The sequence below is a fragment of the Sesamum indicum genome, linkage group LG3 (assembly GCF_026168435.1).
Source record: "Sesamum indicum cultivar Baizhima isolate 11 linkage group LG3, ASM2616843v1, whole genome shotgun sequence".
Classification (NCBI taxonomy): domain Eukaryota; kingdom Viridiplantae; phylum Streptophyta; class Magnoliopsida; order Lamiales; family Pedaliaceae; genus Sesamum; species Sesamum indicum.
The window spans coordinates 3,979,122-3,992,097 of record NC_142659.1 but is presented as its reverse complement, the minus strand read 5'-3'; the positions used below and the strand labels follow the sequence as shown (position 1 = coordinate 3,992,097).

The window sequence follows — 12,976 nt, the reverse complement described above, 5'->3', positions numbered from 1 at the left end:
GATAATTTTGGATGTTCATGCCCCCTCTCACCTCCCCAATTGCCTTCTAAAAATTTGGGGTATATCCCTTTGAAAGCTTATTCCCTTAAAGATTCCCCTACGATCAGAACTCTTTGGAAAATCTTTGTTAAACGATTTTCAAATTTTAAAGAGGCTTATCCATAGGATCTGTTGGCCCGAGATTAGACCTCTTCAGCTACCACTGACTAAGGTTATAAAAGCCGGTCTTCCCCTTTCGGTTAAGGGTAACGTTCTATTAGTACAAGCAAGCATATTGATTCATTATTCGAGTACTCTTATTAGCAAAACTATTGTTTCATCTTTTAAGCAATTATTGTTATTATTCTTAGAGTTTATCTTTTTATAGTCGATTACGGACTTTATTCTAATATTTTTTTTGTAGGTCCCTTTTTTAGGTTTACTAAAAATTCAACCCAAGAACTTCAGGTTCAAGGACTTCATTAGTGAATATTTTTTTGCTCATATCTATATATTTTAAAATATAAATAATTATTTATTATATGTATGTAAAGATAACGTATCACAATGGATAGTTATTAAGAAAAAAAAGTAATTATTTTTTAGGATACTATTTGGGGGTGTAATAGGAAGTAGGATTTGAATGAGAAAAGAAAAGGAAGTTGTGGCCTTGTGGGTCACGTACACACGTTGTCTTCAGGCAATTCCATGTGCCCACATGGCGCTGCCTTCTCATAATGCACATCACATTACATTACATACATTCATATTCACACACAATCTCCCTCTCTCTCTCTCTCTCCAGTCTTCCCCTTCCCTCAACTATCAATTTTTTCCTCCTCCATCGATTCTCCTCTGACGTAAACTCAAGAAACCAAGGAAAATCAAGAAAGTTACTTCGCCATACAGCGCAGATTCGTATGTATGTATTTATTTACATATGTAAGTAGATAACACCATTTTTCCAAGTATCAGTTCAAGAAAGAAACAGGCAGAGATGGAGAAAAGCAGTAATGGGTTCGTGAGAGCAGATCAGATTGATTTGAAAAGCTTGGATGAGCAGCTGGAGAGGCACTTAAACAGGGCTTGGACTATGGAGAAGAACAAGAAGAAGAATCAAGAAGAGTCCTACTCCAGCTCCACCACATCTACCGCCGCCGTCGCCGTCGCCGCCGTCCCCGCCCCCGTCCCCGCCGCCATCACCCCCAGGAGGCAGAGGCAAGAGTGGGAGATTGACCCCTCTAAGTTGATCATCAAGGGCGTGCTTGCGCGTGGCACCTTTGGGACTGTTCACCGGGGCATTTACGACGGCCAGGACGTCGCCGGTCAGTCACCGCCTTGTCCCCTTTTCCTTTTTAATTCAGTAGTTTCCAGTTACAACTTTTGTAAAGTTCTCAACTTTTTTGACTTTCACTTTTTGTCATTTTCTGGGCTCTTTTCAATTTCATAGTTATGGTTATAGTTTAATTTAATACATCTCTGTATGTAGAATAGAAAAGTTTACCACTTTCTTGATTGTCTTATGTTGCTTTAGATGATAATAATAATAATAACAATTATGTAGCTGTTGAAATCTGATTGAACTCATATGACAAAGTGTTGTTTGTGCCTAAGATTCCATGTATTAGTTTATTGGTGTCCGAATTAATATATAAACCTGAAATAAATAGTAGCAAAGTTAGTGTTCGGAGCTATCATAACATGGTCGGTTCAACATTAATTTAGTGGGCCTTTTTGATAAGTCAGCTTTTAAAGTTTCTTGCTCTTTGTGGGGTAGTGGCAAGAACTCTAACATATCTCTGCCCTTGGTTTCTTTTGATTGCCCTTTCTTTCTTTCTCCATTTTATCCTACACACACACACACACACACATATATATATATATGTATTTATATATATATATATTGTTGGGGGGTGGGGGGTAGGAGGGAAGGGTGTAGACTGGCATAATGAATGCATTCTTATGGAATCCGTGACTTACGGCACGGGTTGGATTTGGAGGTGACTGCAATAACTTGGACTGGTATTTCTCAACTTTCATGTGATTCAACCAGTTGCCAAAGTTTTGACTTTTGTATCTCAACAAAGATAACTGAGAAACATTGGTGTACAAAAAGTGGACAATTATTAACTATAATAGTACAGAGAAGTTATTTTAGTTAATAGTTAACCACTGCCTAGAATGTAGGATCTTGGTTATCTGCCTGAATATTATATTCCATAGGACTTAGTGATGTTAACTTCAATGAAAGTTACTGTGAGGCGTAGATCAAGTGGTAAAATTTTCTTGTAACAGTGAGGCCCCAAGTTTAAATCTTTGGTAGCACAACTTCTTGTTTTCGACGTCACAGTGTTAGTAAACTGATTCTATATTCATTGATCTGCTCAAAGAGGATGAAGTATTCAGCCTCACAAGATGAAGCTTTTAACTCAGTGATGAAATATCTATCTCTGATAAAGAGTTGCCAGTACTAATACTATAGACTGTATTGACAGTGGAGTTTGAATGACAAAAGAACGGAAGGATCCAAGGAGCCAGAGGAGAAGTTGAGGTACAATACTACAATGTCTAGGTTAAGACCAACCAAAGATATAATAAACATTTTTTCCAAGTATTGCCATGCTCACATGGTTTTCCATATCGAGGTCTAACAAATGATTCGAGTTGGAAACAGTTTGAGGGAGAAGAATGTCTTCTTTCCACTCCATCTCTGAGTTAAATGAAACGAGTAATCAATGACATAAACAGGGGAAATCATTAAAGGACATAAATTTACTCTCCGGAAGGATCCTAAAATAAAAATCAACCAGTAATGGGATCTAATAGAACATTGAAAAACAAGCTCGTGGCACCTTAACCTTTGCAGCTTGAAGCTCGGTACGAGGTGCTGTTCTAATTCTTGGAAGTCAGTTTAGTTTCCTTATTATTATAAGTAAATATGTCATTTAGACACGGCCTATTTGCTAATGGTCATTCTGGAAAACGGGATTGATTATCTTTATTCATCAATAATTTCAGACATTTCCTAATGCAATTCATATATCTCTGCCTACTTTGTCAAGAGTTTCCTCATTAATAGTTGGTAGCTTCCTCTGATCCTCAGTTAAACTGCTGGACTGGGGGGAGGAGGGCCATAGGACAGAAGCTGAAATAGCGTCTCTAAGAGCAGCTTTTACGCAAGAAGTTGCAGTGTGGCATAAACTCGACCATCCTAATGTAACTAAGGTTAGATATCTTTTTCTGATTCTTTGAGTTTATTTTCATATCAGATTCTTTCAGTTGATCTGTGATAGCTGCTGTAATCATTTGAACTTCAACGAACTTTGTCTTTGTAGACTCTTCTTATTAATGGTCTGATATTTGTGGAAATCCATTTGCAGTTTATAGGCGCGACAATGGGCTCTTCGGACCTTAACATTCAAACAGAAAACGGTCACATTGGCATGCCTAGTAACATATGTTGTGTTGTTGTGGAATATCTCCCTGGAGGTGCCTTGAAATCTTACCTCATAAAGAACCGGAGGAAAAAGTTAGCGTTTAAAGTAGTTGTCCAAATGGCACTTGATCTTGCTAGAGGGTATCTTTCTTTCTGGATTTTGCAGTTTTTCCTAATTATCAAGTGGCTTCAAACCTCTTTCTTTCTTTTTCACTAGAATTACGGCTATTTGTTTTGCTTTATAGGTTAAGTTACCTTCATTCTCAGAAGATTGTTCACAGAGACGTTAAGACGGAGAATATGTTGTTAGACAAGACACGGACCGTTAAGATAGCTGATTTTGGTGTTGCTCGTGTTGAAGCCTCGAACCCGAATGACATGACGGGGGAGACAGGAACCCTTGGTTACATGGCTCCGGAGGTATGTAGCATTGGAGCTGGATACTGATTTCTAGAAGTTCATGTACTTTCTTACATCTCCTATGTGTCTTCGTCAAATAGATTTTCTGGTAAGAAAGATGATATAGCTAAAAACCCAAAGTCAAACAAACAACATTACAACATGGTAACTAAGGTAGTTACGATCATTTTGATCGAGGTCTGCTGTTTTCTCTTCTGTAGTAACTCAACGTGACACGAGCTGTCTTATTAAAAACACTGTCTTATTAATGAAGCCATGTGTCTGAACAATGAACTGCAGGTCCTAAACGGCAATCCATACAACAGGAAATGCGACGTCTACAGTTTTGGCATCTGTCTGTGGGAGATATATTGTTGCGACATGCCATATCCCGACCTTAGTTTTTCCGAAGTGACGTCAGCTGTCGTCCGACAGGTAATGTCTCTTTCTCTCCTTCCCAAAATTCATTGGCTCATGAGCTGGTTTATTACTCTCGTCAAACGTTGTCTGCAGAACCTGAGGCCCGAAATACCAAGATGTTGTCCCAGCTCCCTCGCAAACGTGATGAAGCGATGTTGGGATGCGAACCCAGACAAGCGGCCTGAAATGGACGAGGTAGTTTCCATGTTAGAGGCTATCGATACGTCGAAAGGTGGTGGAATGATCCCCGTCGACCAGCAACAAGGTTGTCTCTGTTTCCGCAAGTACCGTGGCCCGTGAAAAAATTTTCTGTGTACAACTAGATTTCTTGTGTAATGAACGAATATCAGAGGAAACCGGAATTAATGAAGCCAGAAATATATTTGACAGTGGTGGGTATAGGCTGAGAAGCTGTGCTGCATATCTCTGCATGGTGTGAAGCTTTGAAAATGTTTAAACGTAGTGTTTTATCATTGACAAGCTATCATTATTAATTCATTTTATTCTCTTTTGTTTTGAGTTTTTTCGGTATACGTAAACAGTTTTAATGGAATAATGTTGCATGGATACGGATACGGATACAGGGATTTCGATTGATCTGATGCAAATCAGATTGGATTTTATTTTATTGTTTTTTTAAATTTTATGGTATTTTTTATTTTATTTAATATATATACACAACTTGTAAGTAATATGATAAAGTCGAGGGGGGGGGGGGGGGGGCTTGCAAAAATTGATGTCTCTAGATCTGTAAATTAAGGGATGAGTTCAAACAGCCCAAAAATGGCCATGTACTGGAAATAAAATGAGCTTAGTTCCCAATAGCAGCAATAGGTTATGATCATCTTCACTTCTTTCACCCCATCCTCAAGTTGGAGTTGAGATGGATCAGTCAAGCGCAACTTGAACAGTAGAGATAAGAAAAATGGTCTTGTAAGTGTCTTATTGAAGATATCCGCCAATGATACTCGGAAGAAACATGTGAAGGAGAAACGAAATTACGTTTGTATTTATCCCTCACCTAATGACAATCAATTTCCACGTGTTTTGTGCGTTTGTGAAAGTCAAGATTGGTTATAATATGTAAAGTTGTTTTGTTATCACATAAAAGAGAATAGGTGTAGGAATTTGAATATGCAAATCTTGTAGCAAATAATAGATTCAAGTCAATTCACGCATTGTACTATATTCTGCATTTGCAGTTGACATAGAGATTGTTGTTCGCTTCTTTGTTTTCCATGAGATTAAGGCTGTCCCAAAGAAGATATAGTATCCTGTAAAAGACCTCTCAATGTCTGCGCAAGTAACCCAATCAACATCACAATAGACATTCAAAGAAAGAATGCCTCTTACAGGAAAGAAAAGGCCTTTGTTGGGAGTTCGCTTAAAGCATCTGATTATGTGGGGGTATTGCATCCCAATGTTGCTCGCAATGGTGTTGAGTAAATTGGCTTAGTTGTTGTGATGCATGAGATTTATCTGGCTTAGTAAACCCCAAGTACAACAACCTGCCAACTAGCCTTTTGAAAGCTTTAGGGTTGGGCATTGGATTGCCTACTTCTAAAATGAATCTGATTCCAGTAGGTAAAGGAGTAGTAACAGTCTTGGCATTGGTAAGTCCTGTGTATGCAACTATATCTCCAATATATTTTGTTTGAATGATGGCCAGTCTCGTTGAAGATCTTGCAAGTTCCCAGCCCCAAGAAATATTTAGCAGGCCCATGATCTTTGATGGTAAAGAGTCTGTGTAGATATTGCTTACTTTCTACGATCATATCTTCAGAAGGACCTACAATAAGTACATTATCTACATATACAAGTAAAGTAAAAAAACCCGAAGGAGTAGATTTTGTAAAGAGATAATGGTCATACTTTGATTGTGCAAAATCACAAGATTCCAACTTGTATGTAAACTCTTGATTCCACTGTCTAGAGGTCGGTCGGTTTCAACCCATATAATAATCTTTTCAACTTGCAGATATGTCCTGCTGGAATTGAGTAGCCTTTAGGAGATTTCATATTTATCTCTCCATCCAGATAACCATGGAGAAAAATTTTATTTATCTTAATATATGTGCCAACCTAAAGAAACTGCAATAGCTAGAAAGGTCCTCACTGTCTCTGCCTTTGCAACAGGAGAAAAAATATCAACTTAATCAATTCCAACTATTTGATTATAGCCCTTTGCCACCAGTCTAGTTTCATGCCTTCCAACAAATCCATTTGCCTTTAACTTTAACTTAAACACGTATATGCAACCTATTGACTTTTTCCCTTGAGGTAGTAGTGTGACATCTCAGGTGTGATTCTTTTCCAATGCACATACAAAATCTTGCATCCAACCTGATTTAGTAACAGTCCTTGTGGGCCTCCTAAGGTCTTCAATGCTACCGTCGGTAGGAATTTCTGTTTCTGTATTTGTGCTAGATTCAGTCTGTTGCAACCATTTCAGATGTATCAACGGTGCAAATATTATGTCAATCACATATCAATGCTCTTGCAGCTTACAATAAATGTTTATATTTCGTCTCCACCACCTCATTTTATTTGAGTGTGTAGACACAAGACTTTTGATGGATAAAACAATTAGTTAATAAAACATATAGCTCTTTGGGGCAGTGCCAAAACTTTATCGTATCTATATAATTAGTTAATAAAACAATCATTCTTCACAATTTTTATGTTATCTTATAATTTTATCCAAACACTAACAAAATTTATTCTTGAAATAAAACCCTGTATCTTATAAATAATTTTAATAAATTTAGCCAAACACCCTCTTACCGAGCGTGAAAATCAATTAATATCTGCACATTAAAACAACTGAAATACTTTATAATATATATATATATACATTATTACAATTAATTATCGCATATATATGTAATAAAAAAATTATCCAATTAGCACTGACAAACATATATACGTATATATATATATATGAAAGAAGAATATGATCATAAAGAAGGAGAACAAGAAACAAGTAGTACTAGAAAAGTTCTAGGGCTGCCCGTCTTGCCCCGTTTCAGCAGATTTCTGGAGTTCAATCTCCTGTTTGTTGGTCTCCTCTTCCTCGCCCCATTTCGTCGTCCTATAGTACGTTGCGAACAGCACCAGTTGCACTAATCCAGACAGTGTCCCCAAACCATTTGGAACCTGTCCCAAAAAAGTATTTAATGAAAATTGCATTTTACATCCTGCAATTTAGCTATTTTATAATTTTAGGCTCATTATTTTTAATTCACCATATTTAATCTCATAACTCTAAAATTTACAATTTTAGTCCCAAGCATTAACCCTTTAACTTTCCGACGAAAACAATAGATGCATGGATGAGCTCCGTTGAGTCTTAAAGGGAATTAAGGTTGTTTCTGCCAGAAATTTTTCGAAATTAATGTTTGAGAATGAAATTGCACAATTTATAAGGGATAATTACATTTTAACCCTTAACTTATAGTTTATTTACACAAAAAGTTATACATACACCAATCAGAATTCACTAGAAGAAAATTTAATATTGACTATAATTTGATTGGCTGTGGACCAAAACCATGATAAACAATTATTATTAATCATAATTAAATAAAATAGATACAAAACTTAAGTTATCTACCATGAAAACTAGTTTGTCATGACCATGAGTCATAGCGAATATTTTTCAAATCGCTTTTAGCCGTGAGAAATATTTTAACCATACTCGTAAAAATCACAACTACAACAACAATTGCGTAGCCGTGGTCAATGACTGTTTATTATGGTAATTTACCATTAACCATGGTTAAAATGTTAAATTTCTTCTAATGAACGTCAACATCATTTACACGAACCATCCTTATTGTTTGAAAAATTATACATACAACCCCAAGAAACATCAAAGATATTACACAAACTACCACTAGTTTTTTACTGTCATAGATGGTTTCTATAATTAAGCAAAAAATAAGGATCGTGTGTGTAAATACACCATCAATTAAGAGTGTAAGTATATTATCTCATTTTATAAATTATGGGATGCAATGTGATGAATTCAAAAGTAATGGAACCAAAATCATAAAAATACTAACTTATCGAATGAAAATACAATTTTCTCAATAATGTATATATATATATATATATATATATATGTAAGGATTTCATATTTGGTTTTACCAGGACGAAGGGATCCAATTTGATGAGCGCATAGATGGACCAAACTATGCCGTTTGCAAAGTTGGCTAGTGATAGAGAAAATGGCATGTACTTGACACTCTTCGTCTTGATAACTCGTTTCTGCGATATTTTCAACCAAAAAAATAGCTAACGTTAAAAATAAAAAAAAAAAAAAAATCAATAATGTATTATATTAATCAATCACCCTTAATTAACTAGAGGTAAATATGTACGTACCATGACAGTTAGGGGCGAAGCGTACATCATAATATTGAAAATTACACACAGTATTCCAACGAACAAAGACCTCGACTTGGTCCCGTGCAGACCAATCAACGTTATCACAACCACGATGGCGAAGAAAATTGCCTCAAGTAGTAGAGCAATGAACATTTTTCTCTGGAATAATTTCATATACATTAAAAATTATTTTATTCTATTTTGTTGAAAAAAAAAATGTTAGTTTGATCGAAGAAATTAATAATTAATTATGTGTGTGTTATTGTACTAACGCGCTTGGCCCAATCAGAGAAGGTGATGAACATGGAGAGATAGAAGACTTCGATGAAGAAGCCGGTGCCGTTGATGGTGATGACCAGAAGGCTGTCGGGGTGGACGATGGGCAGGCCGTACAACACCCACATTGCACAGTTGAGCACCGTAGCAATGTAAGGGTCCGGTTTGAATGATTGTACTGATTTTTCTTTCCATATTCTGTAAAATGTAGGCCTGCATTCATGCATGTATGTCATCATCAATACATATATATATATATATATATATAGAGAGAGAGAGAGAGAGAGAGAGAGAGTTTTACATAGGAGAAAGGAAAAGGAAGAAAGAGATGACATTTCCTGCACATAGAAGAAAATAACAAAATTAAATTAAATGTTCATGCAATTGAATAATATCGAGAAATATAAATTAAGTAAGATGATTTTCGTATTACGTCCCATGAAATAGTTAATTAAATTTTAATATATTACGAATTAGGGGGACAATTCATGCAAATGCATTTTTTTCTTGTGTGTTAATAAACATATGTACGGGTATGCTTGATGCTGTATTCAGTATATTATACATTAATTGTAGCTTGTATGTTTTTGATAATCGGATAATGTATCTATATACATGAACATATATATATGGTACGTGTATGTGATAATCAAATGCCCTAATGATTCTTGAAAATCAAAAAAAGGGGAGAGAAAGAGAAAGAGAGAGAGAGAGTTATGTCAGAAAATACGAACCTATGATTCCAATAATGGTCCTCACTGTATCAGGGTCCGCCATCTTTAAATCTTACAAGAAGGTATTAAAATTAAAGCAAAATCGTAGACAATAGCGACAGATTAAACGAAGGGGGACGGGACGGATACGATGACGGCAATCGAACCGACAAGAAAACGACGATTTTTTGTGTGTATGTGTGCGTGAACCACATCAATGAAAATGGGATGCTATAAAAAGAAAAGAAACAAAAGCACTTCGTATTGCCAAGAACAATGTGTTTGTATGTGTGCGTGTGCTTTTTTTGTGGTAATTTGGAAGAAATTAAGAAAGAGAGATGTAGGTATAAATGTATAGGATACGGATGGGAAATGATTATGAAGTGTATAATATGAGTATAAATACCTGTATTTTTTATTTTGTGTTATTATAATCAACGGTTCACAAATTTAGTTAGAAAAGTACAAGGATGTGTACGTACCATGAAAATTTTCGGGGAATTTATGGTTGTCGATTTACCACCCTCCCTCATCCAAATAAGTAGTGTCCGTCTCTTATTTCAATTATTTTCTTGAATTTCTCTTAGAAATTGTGGCACGCGTGGGATATATATTTATATTGACTAGGAGATGAAACAGAATTACAATTTTCAGGAAAGGATAGGAAATAGAAAAGACCCACTCACTTCCGGATTTGATTCCGTGTTACAATTCATGTTGTAAAATTTTTATTACATTTCATGACATATACACAATTTGTGTATAAAAATTACATTATTAATTTTATTTAAAAAAAAGTATACACATAATGTGTAAATATATGTGAAATAAATGGAACACATGATAGGATTAAATACAGGTTAAAAGCAAAATACTCCATGTGTTATTGAAAATGCCCCTCCATATATTTGAAAATATTACTGACTGCTAGTTAAACTTGGGGTTTTCATCTATTGTCCATTTTGTTTCTGGAGAGAGAGGAAGAGAGGCGATTGAGAGGAACCATAAACACGAAATCACTCAAATCTTTGAAAATTCACCACCTCCGCTGGCGAAATCCACTCAAACGTTGTCGCCCGTGGCTGCGACACCGGATACCATCAGTGCCGATCTATTTCGAGCTCCGATTTTCGCTTCTTCTTCTTGAAAATCCACCACCGCCGCTGGCGAACTCTTTTGCTTCATCCCCCACCAAACGTCGCTGTCCGTGGCTGGACACCAGACACGGTCAGTCTCTTAATCCCACTTGTCGATATTTACAGCTTCATATTTCGATACATAAACTTAACAACCGTATCTATGTAGTGGGTGAATATATATATGGATGAATATCTATGTAGGCTTGTACTGCTATATTTTTGAATATTTTTTTCTTTTTACGCGTTTTGTTGCTGACTTTTGTATTTGGTTTTGGGTTTAATGGAGGTTTTTTGTGAGGAAAAAGCTGAGCGAACATCAGATTTGGAAGCAGTTAAGGTAGACCTTTCTGTCTATACTGTTTTTTTGTTCATTTGGTTGGGATTAGGGTTTTGTATATTTTATTACGTTTTTGGGAGATTGTAGATTTTGCCATATTGTCCCAACTATGTTGGGTGTATGTATGAAAATGTTTAATAATTTACGATCCATTTTGTAGTCCCAACTGTGTTAGGTCTATTTTTTTAGTCAATCTATGATTATATTAAATAATGCTATGTTTTTATTGTTATGTACATGAAAAGCACCATGTGTTAGGGTTTTGCTTCTTGCTGAAGCATTATTGGTTTTTTTTTTTTTTTAATTGTTGGAAAGTTACTGTGCTTTTATAGTTATGTGCATTTGTACCCCCTGTGCTATGCTTTTGATTTTTGCTGAAGCATTATTTTTTTGGGGTTTATTTTATTTATGTGCAAATATTTCAGACACATGACATAAATTTTTGGTGGGGTGGGAAATTTGTAAAACATTCTAAACTTAGTTATGTAAGAGGGCATAAGAAAGTATTTGATAAATTGGATTTCGATTGTTTGGGTTTATATGAATTAGGAGAAATGTATGAACATTGTGGGGGGGGGGGGGATAGTGCTTAAATTTTATTATAAAGATCCCACTCTACCATTAGAATGGGGCAAAAGACAAATTAAAGAAAAATGTCCTGATATTTATTTGGTTGACCTAAAAAATTGTCATAAAAACTTAGAGGTTCTAGTAAATATTTATGTAGAGAAAAAGGATGTAGAACCTATTCAAGCCGTAGATAGTCAGGATAATCCAGTTGAAAAGGAGCAGGAAGAAGAAATTAGATACTTGTTAGATGGAATAGATTTTGATGAATTGGATAGGGATGAAAATTAGAGTGAGGGTGATGGGAGGAAGGACTGTGAGGGGCAGGTATAGAGATTGAAAGGGGTTAAGTTTGAGAGTGTTGACTGTGAGGGGAAGGGGGGTGTGGCATTGGGCTGAAAATACTAAAAGTCAAAGTGAGGATTGGAATTTCATTTCAGTTCAAGAAAATGAACCAAATCCACCTGAAAATGAACCAAATTTCACTGATGTTCCAATAACTGAAAATGTTGAAAATCCAATTGGTAATTTCACTAAAATTTCAATTCAAAACAATTCAGAAAAGATGACTGAAAAGGAAAAAAGAAATATATATGAAAGATTTTTGAATGAGTCATCATCAAAATTTGATGATTCATCTGATGAGGACTATGTGCAAGGTAGCGAGGGGAGTGATAGTGAGGCCCTTAGTATGGTTTTAGAAGATATTGAACGTGAATCTGATGATGATATTTTCCTGTAAAAAAATCCAAAAAAAAAAAAAGACTTGATGTAAAAATTGAAAAGAGTGATGAAAGGCAAAAATAGAAAAAAATTGTCTGAAAGAGTTGAAACTGAAGTTGGAGAAAATGAATAGGCTAGTGATGATGGAAATGAGGATGATTTGGTTAGTTTAGAAGGTAGTGATAATAATGAAAATGAAAAGCACCCAATTTTTAAAGAATCTGATTCAATTAAAAATGTAAATTTGGTAGTTAGGATGAAATTCCAAAATGCTGCACAGTTTAAGGGGGCTTTGAGGGACTGGTGCATACAAAATGGGGTAGATATTGAGTTTTTAAGAAATGAAGCTGCAAAAGTGACTGCAAAATGTAAAGTGGAGAGTTGTGAATGGAGAATCCATGCCTCACCAATAGAAGGTGGACCTACATTCCAAATTAAAACATTGAAGGGCAAGCATACATGTGCAAGAACATATGAAAATAGGTTTGTCAATGCATCCTATCTTGCAAAAAGAATTGAAAATGCAATCAGAGATAATCCTACAATTCCTGTTCAGCAATTGAAAAATAGAATTCTCTCAAAATACAATGTGGATGTG

The 12,976-nt window shown here is 35.6% G+C and overlaps 2 protein-coding genes across 2 annotated transcripts; one reads left to right on the top strand and one right to left on the bottom strand.

The window, feature by feature from the left end:
• The first annotated feature begins 732 nt into the window (after positions 1 to 732).
• Positions 733 to 4,753, top strand: LOC105157197 (serine/threonine-protein kinase 52). The gene is made up of 6 exons (XM_011073532.3): positions 733 to 1,304; positions 3,083 to 3,204; positions 3,360 to 3,556; positions 3,661 to 3,835; positions 4,115 to 4,249; positions 4,328 to 4,753. Exons 1-6 carry the CDS (start codon positions 977 to 979, stop codon positions 4,532 to 4,534), a joined length of 1,164 nt encoding a protein of 387 aa, XP_011071834.1. The 5' UTR covers positions 733 to 976; the 3' UTR covers positions 4,535 to 4,753.
• Positions 4,754 to 7,234: 2,481 nt separating this feature from the next.
• Positions 7,235 to 10,068, bottom strand: ATVEX1 (Nodulin MtN3 family protein). The gene is made up of 6 exons (XM_011073531.3): positions 9,634 to 10,068; positions 9,201 to 9,237; positions 8,896 to 9,112; positions 8,621 to 8,782; positions 8,384 to 8,503; positions 7,235 to 7,390 (listed from the first exon to the last, which is right to left on the bottom strand). Exons 1-6 carry the CDS (start codon positions 9,674 to 9,676, stop codon positions 7,235 to 7,237), a joined length of 735 nt encoding a protein of 244 aa, XP_011071833.1. The 5' UTR covers positions 9,677 to 10,068.
• Positions 10,069 to 12,976: the final 2,908 nt, after the last annotated feature.

Excerpts from the sequence above, each read along its gene's own strand:
- ATVEX1 (XM_011073531.3), bottom strand. The coding sequence starts at position 9,676 with ATGGCGGACCCTGATACAGTGAGGACCATTATTGGAATCATAG. Across the intron at positions 9,113-9,200 it reads TTCCTTTTCCTTTCTCCTAT|GCCTACATTTTACAGAATAT; the intron begins GTAAAACTCTCT and ends GCATGAATGCAG. Across the intron at positions 7,391-8,383 it reads AATTGGATCCCTTCGTCCTG|GTTCCAAATGGTTTGGGGAC; the intron begins GTAAAACCAAAT and ends TTTTTGGGACAG.
- LOC105157197 (XM_011073532.3), top strand. The coding sequence starts at position 977 with ATGGAGAAAAGCAGTAATGGGTTCGTGAGAGCAGATCAGATTGATTTG. Across the intron at positions 3,205-3,359 it reads ACCATCCTAATGTAACTAAG|TTTATAGGCGCGACAATGGG; the intron begins GTTAGATATCTT and ends ATCCATTTGCAG. Across the intron at positions 3,836-4,114 it reads TTGGTTACATGGCTCCGGAG|GTCCTAAACGGCAATCCATA; the intron begins GTATGTAGCATT and ends AATGAACTGCAG.